This window comes from Antechinus flavipes, chromosome 1 (genome assembly GCF_016432865.1).
Source record: "Antechinus flavipes isolate AdamAnt ecotype Samford, QLD, Australia chromosome 1, AdamAnt_v2, whole genome shotgun sequence".
Taxonomy (NCBI): Eukaryota; Metazoa; Chordata; class Mammalia; order Dasyuromorphia; family Dasyuridae; genus Antechinus; species Antechinus flavipes.
In genome coordinates this window covers 342,393,523-342,414,576 of record NC_067398.1, presented here as the reverse complement: position 1 = coordinate 342,414,576, position 21,054 = coordinate 342,393,523, and the positions used below count along the sequence as shown (strand labels likewise).

At 39.0% G+C, this 21,054-nt stretch overlaps 1 protein-coding gene across 2 annotated transcripts; it reads left to right on the top strand.

Moving 5' to 3' along the window:
• Positions 1-1,619: 1,619 nt before the first annotated feature.
• On the top strand, positions 1,620-14,766 carry MSRB1 (methionine sulfoxide reductase B1). Of its 2 annotated transcripts, XM_051969474.1 has the most exons (5): positions 1,620-1,961; positions 2,268-2,405; positions 8,772-8,920; positions 9,706-9,820; positions 13,006-14,766. In XM_051969474.1, the coding sequence occupies exons 2-5, from the start codon at positions 2,354-2,356 to the stop codon at positions 13,035-13,037; spliced, it is 348 nt and encodes a 115-aa protein (XP_051825434.1). In that variant the 5' UTR covers positions 1,620-1,961; positions 2,268-2,353; the 3' UTR covers positions 13,038-14,766. The 2 variants fall into 2 exon arrangements, with proteins under 2 accessions (XP_051825434.1, XP_051825435.1); XM_051969475.1 differs by lacking the exon at positions 1,620-1,961 and having other exon boundaries at positions 2,194-2,405.
• The last annotated feature ends 6,288 nt before the right edge of the window (positions 14,767-21,054 follow it).

Below are 21,054 nucleotides of genomic sequence, written 5' to 3'. Positions count from 1 at the left end.
TTTTCTCCCCCTTGTTCAGGGCCAGAGGGCAAAGATAGGGAGTTGAGTCTGAATCAGCCAAAGTCACTGTTTCCTAAGGGCCAGAAGCTCCTGGCTCTTGGCCCCTGTTATTCTTGGTTATTTAAGAGACAGTCACTCTAAAGGTATTTTTTGGGATGAATAAAGGGAGATCAGTAACAGATTGGGATTCTACTCCTGCTTTATCAGATCCCTTGAACAAATCACTTTATTTCTCATGTTGATGTGGGGAGGGTAAGGATCAGATAAAATAATCTTTGAGGTCTCTTGGGGTTCTGGTGGTCAATGAAATAAGACAAAATCTACCAATGTCTGGCTTCAAGACCGTCTCCTCCCACCATGTTTTCCACCTAGGAAACTCCTGGTTGGACCAAACTACAATCCAGGAACACTAGTTGTTCCTTTCCGTCTTGGACCTTTGGCCGGGTCCATGAACCTTAGAAGCCAAGCTGCCTTCATGTGATGTGTTATCCCACAAGACCTCTTACTGTTTTTATCTTTATAACATTTTCCACATATGTCCCTTTCTCCCCTCTGACACTGCCATCACCCTGGCGCAGACCCTCCTCACAGAACATCTGGACTATTACTCTAGGCCGTTGGTGGATCTGCTTGTCTCCAGTCTTTCCCCTCCCCATCCGCCACTCAGTTGTTGAAGTGGTCCTAAAGTACAGGTCTAACCACATTGCCACAACTCACTATCAATATCTAGGATCTGTTTAACATTCAAAGTCCTTGATGACCTGTCCCTATCGAGTCTTCTTGATGTGGTGTAGCTCCTAAAAAGGAAGTAGCAATAACCCTAAGCCCACCGGACCTTAACCCTAAGCCCACCGGACCTTAACCCTAAGCCCACCAGGCCTTAACCCTAAGCCCACCGGACCTTAACCCTAAGCCCACCGGACCTTAACCCTAAGCCCACCGGACCTTAACCCTAAGCCCACCAGGCCTTAACCCTAAGCCCACCGGACCTTAACCCTAAGCCCACCGGGCCTTAACCCTAAGCCCACCAGGCCTTAAGCCTAAACCCACTAGGCCTTAATCCTAAACCCACCAGGCCTTAACCTTAAGCTCACCGGGCCTTAGGAGTACTGTAGTTCCACAAACAAGGCTGGTTGTCATATAAGAACTGAATTGGTCAGTGATAAAGTTTCTGAGACAATAATGAGGTGCCTACCAGCTGGCTCCCAACGCCACCTCTAAGCCATAAAATTAGCCAATCAGTGACACAAAGCACCAGGTCTCTCTACCGCACAGCCCATTCCCTACACTTTCACTGGCTGCTGCTCCCCAATTCCTGGGAGGTCCTCTTTCCTCAATCTTTCCTGAAGTCTGACCTAAAATCCCTTTTCTAAGACCCCTCCCATCTAGTGCTTTTCCTCTCTTGATCCAAAGCAAGCTTCTTGCTTGCACAGTTGTTTGCGTGTTGTCTCCCTCATTTGACTGTGAGCCCCTAGAGAACAAAGACTGTCTTTTATCTTTTTTCATATCCCTAGAGTTTAGCGTAGTGCCTAGCACATAGTAGGAGCTTAAAATAATACACATTTATTGACCCACTATGAGTTGGGGGGGAGGGGATAAAGGAAGAAGGAAGTTTCACTTTCCCCCAGATTTCAGGGGTCAGAATTGCGGGTCTAAGGGTCAGGAACATGTGAGAAGGTATCGGGGTGGCACGAGGCCAGGAACACGTGACTGGGGTTGAGTGGGAAACTGACTGGAGCCGAGGGATGGCCGGCTGTAGGCGTAGCAAGCTAAGGAGCCCTGCCCCCCGCAGAGAGAGCCAGAAGGCGTTCTGGGGGCGGGGCTGGGTGAAGCAGCCTCGGGGGACTCCGCGAGGCGCGGCCCCAGGACTGGTTACAGAAGATTCGGGAACTTCGCCGAAGCTGACAGAGGACTGGAAGAGCGGGGTTGTCTTAAACAGCTGGAGGCGCGGCGGGAGCATGGTGAGGGCGTGGCGGGGGCTCGAGAAGGAACTTGGAGCGCCGGGGGCGGGACTTGCAGAGTTATTTCTTTCCCTCCTCCGCCTCCCTCGAGATCATGGGCGGGGCTTACCAAGGTATCCTTTTTCTCTTCCCCTCACTTTCCTGCCTTGAGTGACTGGGGGCGGGGCTTATTACAGGATCCGACCCTCCCATGAGGGGGCACGAGTTCGAGCTGAGGGCGGAGTTATCTGAAATATCTGAGGGGCGGGGCGAATGGGGGCGCGACTTGCTAAGTTGTTTCTTTCTCTACCTCTTCCTTGCGGCAAGGGCGGGGCTTACGGAAGGACCCGGACGAGCGGAACGGCAGGCGGCTAGTAGGCTTTGGGAGCCCGAGTGTGTGGGTGATTGTCGCCATGTCTTTCTGTTCTTTTGGCGGAGAGGTTTTCCAGAACCACTTTGAGCCAGGTAACTGGCTTCGGGTCCCGGGGCTGCTGGGAACGAGTAGAAGCCCCTCCCCGGGAGGGAGGCGGGTGAGGAGGAGGGTCCAATCCTTTGGCGTGGGGCTAGAATGGAAAAAAGGGGCGTGTGGAAGGCCACGGCACCTCAATTTCCCCATACGTAAAATAGAACTGATGCACCTTCTGGGTCGCTGAGAGGAAAACCCTTTGTAACCCTTAAAGTCTTGTTATGAGAATTATTCCTTGAGAATATGTGGGAAAACGGGGAAGTCTTAATGGGGATTTTTTCCACTGGAAAGGGCTTTTATTGAAACATAAAATATAAACAAAAAAGATAATCCTTTAATAACTCAGAGGAAAGACTGTCTTAAAAGTATCTCTAAGTAAAAGTTTATAAAATTTAATGTTTTCTACCAGGAATCAGTTTTAAAGCTTTGTAGGTAAAAACTAATAAGCTATTATGCTTCTTTAAAAAAAAAAAAAAAGACTTTTTTTTTTTTTTAAACTGGGAACAAGTGTTTAACTTTTTATTTCGTTGAAAAAGGATCATAGGATCAGTTTTCCAGCTAGTAAGTCTTTTGAAGTTCAACATCCCTCAGTTTAATGATGAGGTTAAATGGTTAACAGGCCCATGGTTACACAGTAAAATTTCAGAAATAAGATTTGAAACAATTGGAAATCCAGCACTCTATAGAAAGAAAGAATATTGTACTTGACGTCACTAATTTTAAAGCAATACCCGTGGCTCAGGTAAAAGCCAGTGGAAAAGCTTAAGGAACAAAATGATCACTGTATCGTGGCTCAGGATACAGTGATCATTTTGATCCTTAAGCTTTTCCACTGGTTTTTAACTAACATTCCTAGATCCCTCTCAGTAAGAAAGAAGTAAGGTCTATGTGTGAAGCTTGTATGGGTGTATAGGTTCCTAGTTTTAGTGAAGTTTATTGTGATCCCAAAAGTGAGTGGTTTGGATTCTGGAAGATTTTACAGAAGATCCGTATCTTTATCAAGAAAACCCCATATAGGGTCACAAATGACTGAAACTACTGAAAAACAGCAAAAGGTCAGCCTGAATTTTGCTTCTTTCCCCCTTGGCAGATTCAACAAGGATTTGTTAAATGGCTATTATGGTGCCAAGCAAGGTGCTAAGCCCTGGGGATACAAAGAAAAGCAAAAACTAGTCCCTGCTCTGAAGGAATTCAGTGTAGTGGAAGAGACAACATGCAAACTAGAATGTACAAACAAGATATAAGGGGCTTCACTGAGAGAAGGCCTGAATGAAGCTTTGAATGCTCTTGCATGTGGCTCTCTGTGCTGGTGTTAGCTAGTAGATGCTCTCTGTCTGTCTCTGTCTCTGGTCTCTCTGTCTTTTCTCCCTCTCTATTTTTCTTTTTCCTCTCCTTTCTTCTAACCTCTCCTTGGAGAATTCTTTACCCCTTGGTTTTGTGATGAAAATAAAAAGTTCTGGACCTTCCAGTTTAAAGCCCTTTGCCAAGTACAATCTGCCCTAATTTTGCTGCCCTCCCCTTCCCTGCTGCTATTTATATAACTAGTTGTGTTTTTCTTATGTGAAAAAGAGTTTCTGAAAGCTGGAGTGTACTGTGCCTCTTTGACTTTTTTTTGTATCTCTTCCTTCATTTTCTTTTATCTAGTTTTATAGTTTTAGACTTAGAAAGGAACTCAGATTATAGGATCATAAACTTAGAATGGAAAAGAATTTTTAAAGGCTTCAAATCCAAGATTCTCTGTGAGGCAATCAGGATTAAGTGACTTGTCCAGTATTTGAGGCAGAATTTGAACTCGGGTCCTCCTGATTCCAGGACCAGTGCTCTATCTACTGTGCTATCTAGAGCTACAGTGCTCTATCTAACTAGCTGCCCCCTAATGTCCCTTTACAGTGGGGGAAACTATAGCTCTGAGAGGTTAGGGGACTTGGCCAAGATCACATAGATAGCAAATAGCAGATTTGATATTAAAACCCAGGCCCATTTCCATTCTTATTTTACATTGGAATATATCTTGTTTTCTTATTTGTGAGGTGTTGATATTTAGTAGGAGTCTTATTATAAAGATATCCTATGAAGCCTATTATATTATAAATTCAATTTTACATTATCTGTTGTTGAATTCTCTCTCTTATAGGATGGTTTTCTGATGAACTTTGTGAACTTTTCTTGGGCACTAAATTGTTATCCCATTTGGTGGTCTCAGCTTTCTTGTTTCCACTCCTCTGTACAGCTTCAGGCAGTTGGGACGCTTGCCTTGTTCACTTGAATTCAGCAAGTCTGCCATGTCAAAAACTGGGGTTTCAACCAGTCAAGGTTTAGAAGAAGGCAAAATTGGCTGGACATTTTTGCTTCTCCTTCCCTGTGTGGGAATCACACATATAATCACAGACTCTCAGAATGTTCAGGGCTTGAGCTATTTAGTCCCACTTCTTTCTTTGTTTTATACATGAAGAAATTAAAGCTCAGAAAAGGGAAATTAGCCAAGCTTGTGGTTTCCTCATATGTTTAAAGACCCAGTATTATTAAACTATAATAAGTTCATTTTGGACAAATGCTTTTAGAATACCTGAACATATGGGGCTCGGTTCTTGGGGCCTTGTTTTCTTCATATGTGGTTGTTAGAAGGCTAGATTTAAAGTCAGAAACACCTATATTGAAATCCAGCCACTAATATTTACAGTCAAGTCACTTGGTCCTCTGAATTTCTTTACACTTTGTAAAATGAAGATGATAATATCTATAGGATATGTATAGGATTTTATTTTTTGGTCTGGATCTGGATTTCATGAAATCATTGAAAAAAATTAAATCATTAAACAACCATTGCTAAGCACTTAGAATATTCAAAGCAAGCATTGTGTTAAATACTAGGTGAGATTGCTTTTTCCCCCTTCTCACCAAAAGGTATGGTTATTAATATGGTCTGTTACAAATATACTTATTGTACAGTACTAAATATTTGTATTACAAAAATATTTGTGTTATAAATATTCAGCACTATACAATAACTCTAGTGTAGAATAAATTGCATAGATTTGTGTTGTAATATGAATATTAAATATTATACAGTATTACATAGGATAGACTATAATAATAACACATTTGTAGCAGTCTTTTAGATTTAAAAACACTTTCTTCATAACCCCGTGAAATAGGTGACATAAGATTTCATTTTGCAGATTTTAAAATGGTGCCTCAGATTTGCTCAGGATCACACAATTATTTGATATAAGGAACTGGACCTCGATAAGCATTAGATATCTACTTTGTGCTGGGTACTGGAGATGCAGAGACAAAACGGAAGTCTCTCACCCCAAGGAGCTCACTTTTTCTTTTTTTAAGGAAAAATGATTCTCTTTTGTTTGTGCATCCCTTTAATTTCCAGTTACATTCCTTCTTCATTCCTCTTCTTCCTCTCTACAGTCAACCATTCCTTGTAACAAAGAATTTTAAAAGCATTTTACCAAAACTTACCAACATGTCAACTATTCTGACAGTACTTCAACATCTCATATCTGTGCAGGCCCCTCATTTCTGTAAAGAAAGAGGGGTACATTTTCTCATCCCTTTTCTGGGACTAGAAAGTTTACATTTTATTGTCAGGAAACAACATGCATAAACATAAGTAAATGAAGATAATTTCTCTAGAAAAGGCATAGTTGTGTTATAATTAACATTTGTCCAGCACTTACATGCTTGCACTGCAATCCTGGGAGGTCAGAATTACGAAATTCTCTGAGAGGTTAAAAGAAAGATATCTTGCTTCTGACAAAAGGGATCAGGAAAGATTTTATAGAGGGATTGATGTTTGAGCTGGGTGTTAAAGGATTGGATAGGAGTTCAGAAAACAAAAGATGGGAATATGGATTTAAGAAAAGACAGAAAGTTGGAAATGCCAGGGAAGAAGAAGAGGACACTTAGCCTTGGTTTGGTCTGTAGGGTAGTTAATAGGTAGGTGAGAGTAGGATCATATGTATGTTGTTGACAGGGGAATTACATAATTAGCTTAATGATAATACAAGGACATGAACCTTTGAGATTTCAATTGCATTTCCCAGTGGACTCCTTACCCCTTCACACCTAGTTGGAGTTTTGGGAGAAAGATATGAGTTCAGTTCTGGACATATTGAGTTTAAGATTATCAAAGGACATCTAATTGGAGATGTCTAAAAGACATTTAAAGATGCAAGGGTACTTCCCTATGGCTGTATTCACCATCCCAGTTACTTTTTGATTCCCTCACCACTGACTATTCCTCTCTATATCTTATTCATCTAACTTATAATGTTAGCTCCCTGAGGGTAGGAAACTGCATGCTTTTCTTTTGTGTCTCTAACCCTTAGCACAGTGCTAGGAAAATAGTAAGCATTTAATAAATGCATTTTCATTCATTCTTAGTAAATAATTTTAAATTACAACTTCTGGGTGTAATACTGTGGAAGAGGTTCTGTCTTCCAAACACCTAAATTTAAATATTCCTTTATCCTCTTACAGCTTAATACCAATATAACCTTGGGCTAGGTATTCTCTTTAGGTCACAGTTTTATTTGTGAAATAGGGGGTGGGGAGAGACGTTTGGCTAGATAGGCTTTAAGGTCCCTTCTAGGAATTTATGATTTTTGGACTAAACACTTTACATGGGGCATCAGAAAGATGGATGTTTAATGCTTCTATGATCTGGTATTATGGTGACATCAAAATCTGTAGCTGAAATCCAACAGCTAAGAGCTGAATGGAATGAACTAAGATGAGTGATTCTAGCACACATACTTCTTATAAAGGATACCTCTTTGAGGGATCCAGGTGGGTTGAATTTGGACTATGAGACATACTACAGAAGACAGATCTGGTGGTGCCTTCCAACTCTAACTGAAATTTTAAGTTTACATAAATTGTCTAGCACTGAATTTAGTAATTAAAAAAGATAAAGTTTCACAAGTTCATAGTTTGTGTTGCTCATTTTTATGCATGGACTTTTTGATAGTTTACTTTTATCCCTTTCATTTGGCAATCGATTTAAATTCATCATCCTTTTTTTTCTGTTTGCCATTTCTGCCTTTAACCTTTTTTATTTCTAGTGGGCATGAGTTGGGACAATGGCAAATTTCCTTGTTTTAGAGGGAATGAGCTTGGCACAGTAAAGAAATTTTGACTTAGTCTTTGCTTAGTCACTAGCTGTGTGACTTCAGACAGTCATTTAATCTCTCTGAGCCCCTATAACTTTGTCAATTTGGGACAAGGAATAATGTTCTGCCTCCATTTAAAAGTTGTGAGGAACAAATCAGATCATAAAACACTGGTCTACTTAATTCAGTGAGCTACTATTATTAGAGATTAGAAACATGACTGAATGTTTGTGAAGTGCAGTTGTCCATGCCAGTGCCTCCTGGAAAGAGTACAGGAAATTAAAAGCTATTGTAAAAGTACTTTAGAAAGTGAAAGGTAAAAGCTGGAACATAGTCATAACAAGATAAGGGAAACTGGATGGTTTGAGTTCTCTGATTAGAAGCCTTTGTAGCTAAATTGAACTATTTTCTTTCTCCAGTGGATGGCATACCAAACCACATATTAGGAATTCTAAATTAGACTGGCTCTGTGAAATTGAACATAAACAATTCTTTCTTGATGTTGCCTTTCATAGCGCATACGCATAATAACACGAATAACAACAAAATCATATAGGGCTGCGTAAAGCTTTCCATTCTATCTAGTGTTTCATTATTTTAAAATATCTTTTAAAAAATGGAAAATTACTAGGTACCTAAACTTGGATCTTTATAAAACAGGATCAGTTTGATAAGAATCCATGTAAGCCTCTTCCACCATCTCTGACTGCCCCCTCCACCTTTTAAAGGAAATATAGAAAGACCCTTTGGGGTCAGTTGTTGTAGCCCTAAAGCTATTATGTTTTTAGCTGTAATTATTCCTATTATCTATCTGTTGTTTTATTCCCAATGGACTGAGTACTCAATTTAAGAGTCAGAAGACTTGGGTTCAAATCCCACCTATGATATTAGCTGTGTTATCCTGGTCACTTATCCTCTCTATATACCCATTTCCTCACTTGTAAAATGAAGGGGTTAGACTTCCTGGTCTCTAAGGTTCCTTCTGATTTTAAATTTATGTATGCCTGAGAACTAATGTAAATTGACCATCATTTTGCTGAGACACCATTCTGAACATCATGTTAAAGTAAAATCATTTCCCCCTCCTCCTTCAGCATAGTCCCTAATTAGAGGATTCTCAATGATTTTTGACCACAGAGGGAACACAGATTACTTTTATAACAAACAATAAAGAGAATTTACTAAATATAAAGTTAGGAAGCTGACAGTTTCTGTGTTTTTTTTTTTTTTTTCAATTAGGTCTCTATGTCTGTGCCAAATGTGGCTATGAGCTCTTTTCCAGTCGTTCAAAGTATCAACATTCCTCTCCATGGCCAGCCTTCACTGAGACAATACATGATGACAGTGTGATGAAGAGGCCAGAGTTTGGTCGGCCAGAAGCCTTAAAAGTAAGAGGAAACTTTTTTTGTTATTTAGTAATTGTTCTTTTTTAGGCACATTAGGTAAGATTGAGACTGGTCTGAAATGTAAAACTTATAAAATTCAAATGTGCAGTGATTTTTAAAAATCATATATAGTTTTATGAACTTTTTAAAAAAGTATTTGAACATTTATGAAATTGATGTCTTTTGTTTTCATTTATATCATTCATTTCTGAATATCCTCCTTCCCACTAAGCCATTCTTTGTGCCAGGGAAAAGGGGGAAAATAGATCAGCAAAATCATTGTCATCTGAGAGTTTTGCAGTTTTCCATATCCATAGTCCCCCACTTTCTCAGTAAATAGAGAAAGGTGAACTCTTCTCTGAGGTTAAAATAGTTTCCTTTCTATTTCAATTCTTGTATTCATTGTGAATTATGTACTCTTTTCTTTCTTTTTTTTTTTTTTAAAAGCTTTTTTTTTTTTTTTTTACTAAATATATGTCTGGGTAATTTTTCAACATTGACCTTTGCAAAACCTTCTGTTCCAAAATTTTCCCCTCCTATCTCCCACCCCTTCCCCTAGATGGCAGGCAGTCCAATACATGTTAAACATGTTAAAATATATTGAACTCTTTTCTTTAGAATGACCACAAATCAAGGTAGAACAATTAGCTTTGGTAAAAGAAGTAAAAACAATTAAAAAGGAATGTGTGTATGTGTATGTTTATATTTGTGTATATGTTTTCTTAATCAATTTTAACTCTAGAACGTCCTTTTGAAGTTGCATGTTCTTTCTTTTGATTAACTTGCAGGTGTCCTGTGGCAAGTGTGGCAATGGCCTGGGTCATGAGTTCATCAATGATGGACCCAAGAAGGGCCAGTCCCGCTTTTGAATATTCAGTAGCTCACTGAAGTTCATTCCTAAAGGTGAGTTTTCCCTCTCAGGTGAGATAGTGCTTTCTAACCAAGCAATTTCTAATGAATTTTCTTTTGATTTTCAGAAGCATTTACAAGTTACATTTCTAATTTTCATTAAAATCTGGAGAAGACCTTAGATACTTCCTAGTCAAACCATGAGACATAAAGCAAGGAACTTTTGAGATCATTCAGTGCATGGATATTGACTGTACTTAGTCCAATTCTTCATGCCAGTGGTTCTAACTAAGCAATGGCCAATACTCCAAAGAAGCACCTATGAGTGAAGACTCTTTCTTTAGGGCCCTTGTGAGACTACAGTTTGCAATCAGGCCTTTCTCTGTGGCAGCAATTTTGTTACTATGTGGTTTTTGTTTTTGTTTTGTTTTTTTCAAGGCAATTGGGGTTTAGTGACTGACCCAAAGTCATACAGTACCATGTATTTTAGCTACCAATTTGACATAAGGTATGTGTGGAGCCCCCTTAACATTTGTTACTTGCCTTCTTGCCATCAACATAAATGTTATCTATAAGAATTTATTATGTTGCCAAATATGCCCATGACGTCATTTGTTCTCTAGCCCTTGCTTACTTCCTTTTAGAAAACACTCTGTTTGCCATCGGCATTATTACAGGATGGAGGAGGTGTCTCTGACCCTCAATTTCTTTTATTTTTTCTAATTAACAAGTGTTTATTTCCTCTCCCTCCTACTTCCTCTTCTAATCGGATAGTAAAAAGAAAAGAGGAAAAAAAATGCTGTAACAAAGATTTTGTCAAGTTGAAACATTCTTTCTGACTTCAGTCCTGTCTGGTGTAAATCTATATCATTCTGTACTTTAGGTCCCATCTCCTCTCCCCATCCAGAGAAAGTGGCAAGCCTCTGGAATTGTGGTTTGCTATTGCATTGGCCAAAGGTCTAAAGTCTCACCAAAAATTTTAGCATGCATCATAACTTGAACTTTAACAGTTATTTGTTAAGTACAGATTAAATAATTAAATTACACATAATAAAAATGAAACAGGGCTTTTAAGGAGCTTGGGTTCTCCTGGAGGGGAATCAACACGTATTTGGAGAAGTATTGACAAAGTCACGTCAAGAGGGAGATTGTACTAACAACTCAGGAAAAGACCTCACCTTTTCCACTCCACTGCTAGGCTCTGAGTGCTCCCCACTTATCTTTTTCTCCCATTGTTCCAAGAAGACAAACTTGTGCAGCTTACTCCTGCTATATATTAAGGAGACTGGATCAGAGGCAAACATTTTTTTTCCAAATCTGGATCTGTGACTTAATTGATTTAAGCAATTCCTATCAATTCCTACCAATTAGAAAAATCCTACTATTGCAAACAAACAGCTCTTCTGTAATTTATGTTCTTAGAAAGTTGCTTACAGAACTTAGAAAGTAAGTGACTTGTCCAGGATCACACAACCAGTATGGATCAGAAACATGCAAAGGAATGAGCATTTTTAAAGCTTCTATCATGTGCAAGGCACTTGTGTTAAGTGATTTACAAATATTATTTCTTTGATTTCAGGATTGGCTCTTTATTTATTATTATCTATGTCTTTCTCCACCTCAATATGTCTTCATGAAAATGATTTTAATCCTGTATAGTTGTAGGTATCTTATTATGTATATATTTATTATGTATATTTTTCTCTGCTTACTTCTCTCACTATGTTCTATGATGAGTGGGCCTCCTTCCCTATTTATATACATACATATAAGTAAATGTATATATGTGAATTTTCATATTCCTGTTCAAATGTGACCTTAAATATAGAAAATTTTTATGTCCATTTGAAATGGATTATGTTAGAGTAGATAGAAGAACAGTGTAGAGTCAGGAGACCTGGAGTCCAATCTTAGACACCTATCTGTGTAAGGATGGACAAGTGACTTAACATCACGGATCGTCAATTTCCTCTACCTAAAGAATTGTTATAAGAATGAATAATATAATATATGTTGAATGCTTTGCAAATTTGAAAGTCCTCTCTAAGGACTGGCGAGACTTACATGAACTGATGCTAAGTGAAATGAGCAGAACCAGGAGATCATTATACACTTCGACAACGATATTGTATGAGGACATATTTTGATGGAAGTGGATTTCTTTGACAAAGAGACCTGAGTTTCAATTGATAAATGATGGACAAAAGCAGCTACACCCAAAGAAAGAACACTGGGAAACGAATGTGAACTATCTGCATTTTTGTTTTTCTTCCCGGGTTATTTATACCTTCTGAATCCAATTCTCCCTATGCAACAAGAGAACTGTTCGGTTCTGCAAACATATATTGTATCTAGGATATACTGCAACATATCCAACATATAAAGGACTGCTTGCCATCTAGGGGAGGGGGTGGAGGGAGGGAGGGAAAAAAAAATCGGAACAGAAACGAGTGTCAATATAAAGTAATTATTAAATAAAAATTAAATTAAAAAAAAAAGAAAGTCCTCTCTAAATTTGAGTTATTATTTAGATGAATAAAGCCTAATTCATTGTCTGAGCATCTTTAGGCAAATGGGAAAAAAAATTAAATCAAGAGGACTGTTATTCTGTAGAAAACTTCTAAACAGTCATAATCCAAAATAGTTGAACTTTTCAGTTTAGAATTCTAGACTCCAAGGATGGGGTTCCTACTGACTTGATGATTCTTAAATAAAAAAGATATTTCATACATATGATTTTGGACAAGTCACTTTTCTTCTCCTGGTGCCAGTTTCCTCCTATAAAATGAGGAAGTTCAGGGACCCAGATGGCCTCAAAAGTTTTCTCTGTTTGTATCAGAACCAGCCAGAAATTCCAGCAGTCTTGATTACTACCTAAGTGTTGGGAGTGCTGACAGGATCTTCTTCATATAAAGCTAAGAGCTGATTAGGCTTGTAGACTGTTTACTTTTAAGGTGAAACAAGAAGACTTAAAGGGATCTAGAGTTCCTGCTTATGAAACCAGCTAGATGATTGACTAATCACATGACTGAGAGCTTCCCACTATGTATGTGTCAGCCAAAACTCAGTCAATGTAAATGAAGCTGGAGTATATATGGGGGCTTTCTTAGAATTTTCTAATCCAAATAATATCAGATGAATAGAAATGATTTCATTTTAATGGGAATGTCTCAAAATGTGTAATGGTTCAGTATTCTCAAAGTTAAAGCTGTTGTTTTTCTTTTTTTTTTTTTCCTCAGGCAATGAAACTTCAGCCCCCAAAGGAAAGTAATTGTGCAGTAGAGAGAAAGTACTGGTTATAGAAACATTGCAACCACCAATTTATTTTGTAATCATTGATTGGAATTGGAGTTCATAAAAGTTCAGACTGGTGGCTGAGAAAGCCACTGAAGAAACTAAAAAGGCCTAAGAAGATCTTAGATGGAGAGCTGGAGAAACCTTTGAGGCTATTTAGTCCCACCCCTCCCTTTACAATTGAAACAAGGGAAGACTAGAGAAGCAACTGAGCTGAAGAAGGCCACACAAGTGATGATAGGGGATTTCAACTTAGATCTTCTGAATTCAAATTTAGCATGTTTTCCAACATTCTGCCTCTTCTCATTTCCTTTTGTAAGGAAAGGACTAGTATTTAGGGGATGGGAAGAGTAAGTAAAAAATTAATGATGAATAAATAACCAACCCCTTCTTGGGTCAAGTTTATAGAGTTGAATTAGAATTTTTTTTCTTTCTTTTTTTTTTTTTTAACAGTATTAATTCCAAATACATAAAATTTAGATTTTCCTAAACTTTTGGCCAAAAGGAGATAGAATTTTTAGTGTGAACCATTGATTCATTTCCTGTCTAATCTCATCATATTTTTTATCAGTGTGCCCTCTCTTCTGAGGTTCCAAAGGATGATCTTCTGAACTCCATGTGGTCTAATTTTGAAAGAGAGTTTGATTGACTTTAAGTAGCATAAACCAGATTTCCACAAGGCTTTAGTAAAGAATGCAAACCCTGAAGAATTTATCCTGTTATTTTGGTTTGGAGTCACAGTATGAATTACCCTGGTTAAACCCTTCTAGGATGACCATGGTGATGAAGGTTAGTGACTAAACCAGAAAACAGTTAGGATTTTTTCTTGATTTGCATATAATATATTTTAAAGATAGATTTTTAAATGTTTCACTGAAACTTGCACTTCTTGAGTTTATGAAATATGTGGTTAGTTGATTGCCTCTGAATGTAGAAAGGACTACTTCCTTTACTATATTTAAGCATTTTGTCTTTTTGTTTTTGCCTGGCACCACCTTCATTTTAATGATCAATTTTCAATTCTCTGGTAGAGAGAGGAAAAGCCTCATGTTCGTTTTTTTTTTTTTTTTTTTTTTGGTCAATTTCCATAGATGATTTGAAGAAGGCCCTTCACAATTTATAATTCCTAAGCCATATTGTCTCTCTTGTCAATAGGGACCCAAGAATGCCTCCTTTGATGATAAGAATAGCACATTGTAGTCCTGTTGACACAAAGAATGTAAAGTTCTTAGGAATAACTTATCATGAATGTTAGAGATTAGTTCATTTTCAGCAAGGAAGATATCCACCATTATGACTCCCATTCATTTCATAAGTTCTCCTGCATACTTGTTATCTTTTTGCCATAAATAGATGACACTGAACAATGTGTGTCATCCTTCAAAAGATTTTTATCATACCATTATCCTAGTAGAGGCAACCTGGAAGAAGAGAGTCTCAGATTTGGAAACAGAAAGATCTTGGTTCCAAATTCTGCCAATTTACTAGCTATGTGATTATGGTATTAAACTTTACCTCTGAGGCTGAGGCAGCTAAGACTTGCTAAGTTAAGTACAGCTGCTGTAAGAACTCCATACTCAGAAAATTGCAGCTCCTTGAAGCATCCTCATATTTTCTTTGTCTGTGTGGTAGTGATTGGACAAAAAAAAATTTAATTTTATTGTTGAAAAAATCATGATGTAGAATAAAAGAATGTATAATTTTGAGTCCACTTTGTCCTTTATTTAATGTTGGAAGAACTGTCATATACCTGTTCCTTTTCATTATCTTTTTTTTTTTTTTATGCTAAAGACACTAATTTTATGCATAGTTTGAGCAGCTGTTGGAGTCTTAAGACATCAGGAGTCAGTTCTTGGCTGTTTCATTGACTCACTGTGCAACCTTGAGCAAGAAAACACTTAACCTTTCTTCATTTCTGTTTCTCCATCTGTAGACTCTGACCCATCTCAATATGTGGTGTAATTAGCTGTTTGTAAAGAGGAGGGAGATAGAGAAGGAAAAGGAGGGGAATACAATTTAGCTGCTGATTCTATGCATTAACTGGAGATTGAGTCATGCTATTATTGCTGAATCAGTAATGGCTTTGCCTGAAAAACTGTTTCTCTAACAAAAAGCGTTTGAACTTTAACCTGAGTTGTATTGGTTTTTTGGTTATATAATAGGGATTGTGTTGGCAGTGGAACCATCAGGGGATTGTGGAATGGTAGATGCCCAGGGAAAGGGAAAAGCAAAAATATATAAAGAGATTTCTGTAGATCATTCCTAATTTAGTTATCTTAGGACTTAGTATACTCCAACCGCTGAAATTCATTGGTGTGGATGCTGTGCAAACTATAACATACCTTTTGTGTACCATAATATAGTATTATACATTGAAGGGGCCTTTTTTCAGAGCCATTCCAAGCTTAATGGTGCCTGTGCTTGTATTTCACTGGCATAGCATTAGAAATTTCAAGGACAGGTAGTTAAGATCTTTAGTGGAGGAGTCCTAAATTTATTAGCTGAAAATTAGAGAACTACTCCAAAAGTACTCCACAAAAGTTTAAAAATTCTTCTATGCTGTGAAGTGATCCTGGCTCGGCCTTCTCTTCAAAGAAGTTTGGTCACTAAGTGGTAAATTCAACTGACAGCAGGTAAAGAGAAGAAAAGGGACTAGGCATTCATATAGTGATGAGTCCTGAGTCACTAGGTGGGGTTGGCAAAGAAAGCTTCAAGTACTTATAAGATTACTCTCTGAAGGAAACAGGGAAGGACAGTGATGGGGATCAGCTCAACCTTACAGCCCTTCCTCCCCCTCCCTCCCCCCGCCAGATCTTGTGTAACCCTACCTTCCTGTATCCAATCAGAAAGCCAAGTCATGTCAAATCCCCAAGGTTAAATTTTTCCTAAAAATCTATTCATGGCCTCCATTACCTTTACTGAATCCCTTTTGGATTAGCCCCCAATCCCCTGTGATCTGCTTTTATGGCATCTTTCCTCTTATCCTCCATGCCTCTTTTTCCTTATTATAGTTAACTCTTTTGGAGTACTAAGGACCTCTATAGATTTAACCTGCCAGTCAATGATGTATTCCCTTTCTCCTGGTTAATTGTGAGTTCCACTAGGGAATTTGTGTTGATTATAAATGCTAAAGAAAAAAAAAAACAACCTTTTCTTGCTAATTATATGTTCTCATGACTATTTTACCTCTTCATTTTTTCTGTAACCTTTTCTCATAAATAAATCTATCTTTTGCCAAGGAGAAAGGCCATTGTGAGTCACATAACCAAACCCCAACATTTGATGCTGAATTCCAATCTCATCAGTTGGTGTGCTGAGCCTCAAACTCATTATCTAGCACTTACTGTGTACCAGGTTTTTAAAAAATATATAATTTTATTATCACAGCAATCTGGGAGGTTCATACTTTTCTTATCCTCATTTTACAGTTTAACAGATAAGGGAGACTAAGTGACTTTACCAGTTTCATATAGCTAGTAAATTCTTGAATCCAGATTTTAACTTAGATCTTCCTGACTCTAGACCCAGAGTTCTGTCTCTGAAATAGTGGAGCATTATCTACTGAGGTGAAGGGATTGAAATCAGTAGGAATGGAAAGAATCTGGACAGGTTTTGGAAGTTCACAGAATTATAAGCTTTGATTATTTAGAATTAGAGCTGTGAAATAGCTTTGGATATTTTGTGGACAGTTTCCATCCTCATGCATTCCTGCTATTCAGATCATGGGTTGAAATTCTGTTGTTAGATGTTTCTGTCACTGCTTTGGTGAGATGTGCCTTCTTGTTTTCAAAAAAACCCAAAACCCCAAACCAAAAAACCTCACAGAAACTATGTTCTCCAAGCACCTCTTTTCCTTCCCCCCTCCTTTTTTAATCATGTCCTTCCCTTTCTTCTCTGTCTTCCTTCTTCATGGACTTCCCACAGCTATACTATGGTACTCCTTCCCAAATTGGAAATAAAGCTTAGCTCCAGGGCTGATTTGGTTACTGTTGTTCCTTAATCAGATTTTTTCACCAACTTCAAAGTGCAGATAAAGCCTCTGATCCCAGCCCTGCCTTTGGTGTGGTTACTTTTAAGACTATCTCCTTTATTTTAAGAATGTGTCCTTCATCTGCCTATGTAATGGCAGGACCCCATGAGATCAGGTCTATTTGCTGATTTAGCACCTTGTCTGGTAAGGTCAATGTGTCAGTTAAAAATATCAGGGAGAGGGGCATGGTGGGGGAGGGAGGGGGAAGGGGTGAGGGGGAAAGAAGGGGAAGAAATTGAACAAAATAGTAATGTTCCACAATTCCTCGTCCTTAAGCAAAAGACAGCTGGGTGACAGACAAGACAACTTGACCAAGCTGTAGCTTCACTCTTGAGATTTGATTTCAAGCTCAGTTCTCCCTGCCTAGTAGCTAAGTAAGAATCCACCCAGCCAATATTTTTTGTTCCACAGAATCAAAATCACAGAATTTTTGCATCTGGAGAGACTTAAGTTATCTACTGCTCTCCATTTGTATCCATTTTTCAGTCTCACTTTAAAAACAATGGTGCTGGTGTGTGTGTGTGTGTGTGTGTGTGTGTGTGTGTGTGTGTGTGTGTGTGTGTAGGGGAATGTTAGGTGAATATCAAATTATTTGATGTGAGAATACCTCGAAGCCTTAGGGGGAAAGTGCTCTCTTAGCATTATTGCTTGTTTTTAAAGTCCATGAGGTGCCTGGGAACATGATCCTTTGTCTGTTTATTTTATAACTCAGTTGTGAAGGGGGATGGGTGGACTGGAAGGGATGAGCAGGCTGGCACAGTCATAAAGACATAGTCCAATTAACTCTCTATCCATATTGCTCAAATGTGGGCCTTTTCTCATTTGCTTAGGGTGGTGGCCCGGTACAGTTCTCCATTCTGCCAGAGGGTCCTTGAAGGCTACAAAGCGTTGTTGACAAATCTTGGATTAACTGGTTATAGGAATGAAGTCTTCATCCAGTGATTTGACCTAATTAGAAAAGATCTCCAAACTTTTCCAATTCTAAATGCCCCTAGGCTTTCCCCTCCCCGCTTAGCTTCACTTAGTGTGGGTAAAGGAAATTCCAGGAAGAGTCTGGTGATAAGTGATTGGGAGCTTAAAAGGAAGTGTTATAGCCAGAGCCAAACTTTATCAGTCAGGTGTCAACCAGGACCTTGGGGGAAAAATAACCTGGAACCTGTCCTAATTGAAAATGAAATGTTAGTAACTTTGTGGCTCCTATCTGAAACATAACCTTGTGGAACAAGGAAGGTGATACTTAATATGTCCCAGTTGGTAGCAAAGAGAATTCACCAGGTGTTCAGGCCCTTGGAATGCCAGTATTAGTATTACTTATGTGTATATCAGCTTATGCAAGTCGAGAAGTTCTGTCTGAAACTCTTCACCTTGTGAATTTCATTGTCTGGAAAGGTCAGGTTGGGTGGTGAGTCTTTTTATTTATTTTTTAATAAGTTGTGAATCTCAGGATCTCCTGTCACTTCCATCTCAGGCTGGGAAAGGCAAATGTAATAACTTCTCCTTGTACCCCCTTTCTGAAAACGGTCTCTGGTAGCAGCTGCAGAGGAAACTTGGTGCTGGTAGAGCAGGGAGGAGAAATTCTCTCCAGACAAAGGGGTGAAGTTTCTTCCTGCTGTACTCATGTAATTTTTGCACCTGGAAATATAAGGATTGAGGACCCTGTTGATTTCTAGCCAGGCTATCAGTTTGTTTCTGTCTTGGTCCGCTTTTTTTTTGTAGTTGCAATTCCAGGCAAGGGGGAGGCATGTGGAGTCGTGTTTCCAGTAGGAACATTTCAGATGAAATCATAAATTAAACCCTATGTCCTTGTTGGGTTATATCAGAATCACATTGCCACTACATCATTTTCCTCTCTAGCAAACAAAGAGCTCTTTGAGAACACAGCCTTCCTTCTCCCATCCCCCTCAGTGAGCCCACCAAGCCTTCTCCTGAACCCTCTTGCAGCTGACAGTCCCGCTCCCTTCCAAGGCTTGTTTCATCATTTCCACATATGTACATATTTTAAATAAACATATTCAAAATCCTGTTGAGCTTGAGATTCTATATCTTGGGTCTCCAGCCTAGACTAGACTTTTATTGGCCTGTCCGCAAACCTCTCCAACACAAGGCTTATAATAGAATTGCAGACGCAATCTTAAATTTTATGTCAGCAACAGAAAGGAGCTATCTGTCTAGGCTTCTGTGAAACAAAGAGTTTGTACTAACAGCCAGACTTCAATCTCAAAGTTCAACTTAGTATCTGCATCCTTCTAACTATACATGCCCAGAATTGTCTTTACATTGTCTGAGACTGTCAGCACCATATAAAGACCTACCTCCACTGATGAGGAAACACATTTGTGTTTATGAGTTAGATTTCAGAAATATTTGTGCAACTTACAGCAACTTCCTATTCTTAGGTAATAGAAGGCATTGTGTAAGAGAGGCCGGAGCTCATTGCAGGTCAGTCCAGTTCACTCAGGGTCCTAGGAACTTGATGCAAGCTGCCACCCGGCACCAGTATAGGAAATAGGACCCTCCCAGGTTCTCTAATTGCTAGGTAGCTATTGGGTGGACAGGACTGAAGTTGCCCACGGCTTCTTTTCATTACACCTTCAGGAGCTAAGCTATTGCCCAGTTTCCCTGGCAACTAGGAACAGCCCCACCCAATCTCCCTTGGTGCATCTAGTAGCACAAATGGGAAAAAAAAAAAAATGTCGAATCTGTAATCAAAAGACTGCTTCAGATCCCAGCTTTGCCTCTCCATCTCTATTTGTTTGGGCAAGTCACTGTCTTTCTGGGACTCACTTACCTCATCTGTAAAATTAGGGGATTGGATTAGCTGCCCTGAGGTCCCTTCCTCAAATGAAGATCAAATGAGAGAATATTTGTCAAACACTTAGCATAAAGCCTGGTATAGGTTGTTCTTGAGTTATTTCATCCCATCTGATTCCCATTTGGGGTTTTCTTAGCAAAGATACTAGAATGGTTTGACATTTTCTTCTCCAGGTCATTTTACTGATGAGGAACTGAGATAGTTAAGTGGCTTACCTAGGATCACACAGCTAGTAAATGTCTGAGGACAGATTTGAATTCAAGACTCCAGGGCCACTGCTCTATTAACTGTAACACCTACTGCTCCTCCCCTCCCCAGTTCCCCTACATAGTAGGCACTTAATAAATTCTTGTTCTCTTCCTTTTCTCTTTTCCCCTTCAATCCCTAGATTTTTGTTCCTGTGATCTTCTAGGTTTAAGATTGTTCTAATGATCCCAATCCTGCTTCTATGAAGGCTTTGATCAGTTAGTGAACATTTCTTAAGGGCCTACTATGTGCCAGACACTATACTAAGCACTGGGGATTAAAGAAAGGCAAAAAATAGACTCCTGCTCTCAAGGAATATTTACTGACTGGCTTTTATGCAACCTTAAATCCGGCTTTAAATTTTTGCATAATATATTCTGCTTAGTACTCAATTGTATATAATTTGTTTTTATTCCCTTATTTTCCCTTTCCCCTCTTCCCCCTCTACAAACTGAATTAAAGGCAGAGATCATAATGTCTCCTCCTATCTCTCTCCTTTCTCCCTCTGTGGACCCCAGCAATTAGGTAGGGCTCAATGTATAATAGGAACTCAGTAATAAATCAACAAGCACTCCAATAGCTACTGTGTACCAGGCACGGGAGATAAAAAGACAAAAATGAAACAGTTTTTGACTTTGAAGAGTTTAAATCAATACAAGTTGAATTAAACTGAGCCCTTCAGATCCAAAGGGAACAGTGCTGGAGCTGAGGCCTTGGGCCTACTGTGGGACCTCAGGCCAAGGAAGATCTTTGAGTGAAAGACCTATAAACCTGGCCCCAGGGTATTCTGGAGAGGAGGGTCATCCCCTTACCCGCCCCCCTACTGTATTTTCCTGGCTGTCTTACACCATAATAGAAGTGGAGACACATGTTCAAGGCAAGTTTAGTAAGTCTGGGGCCTTTGGC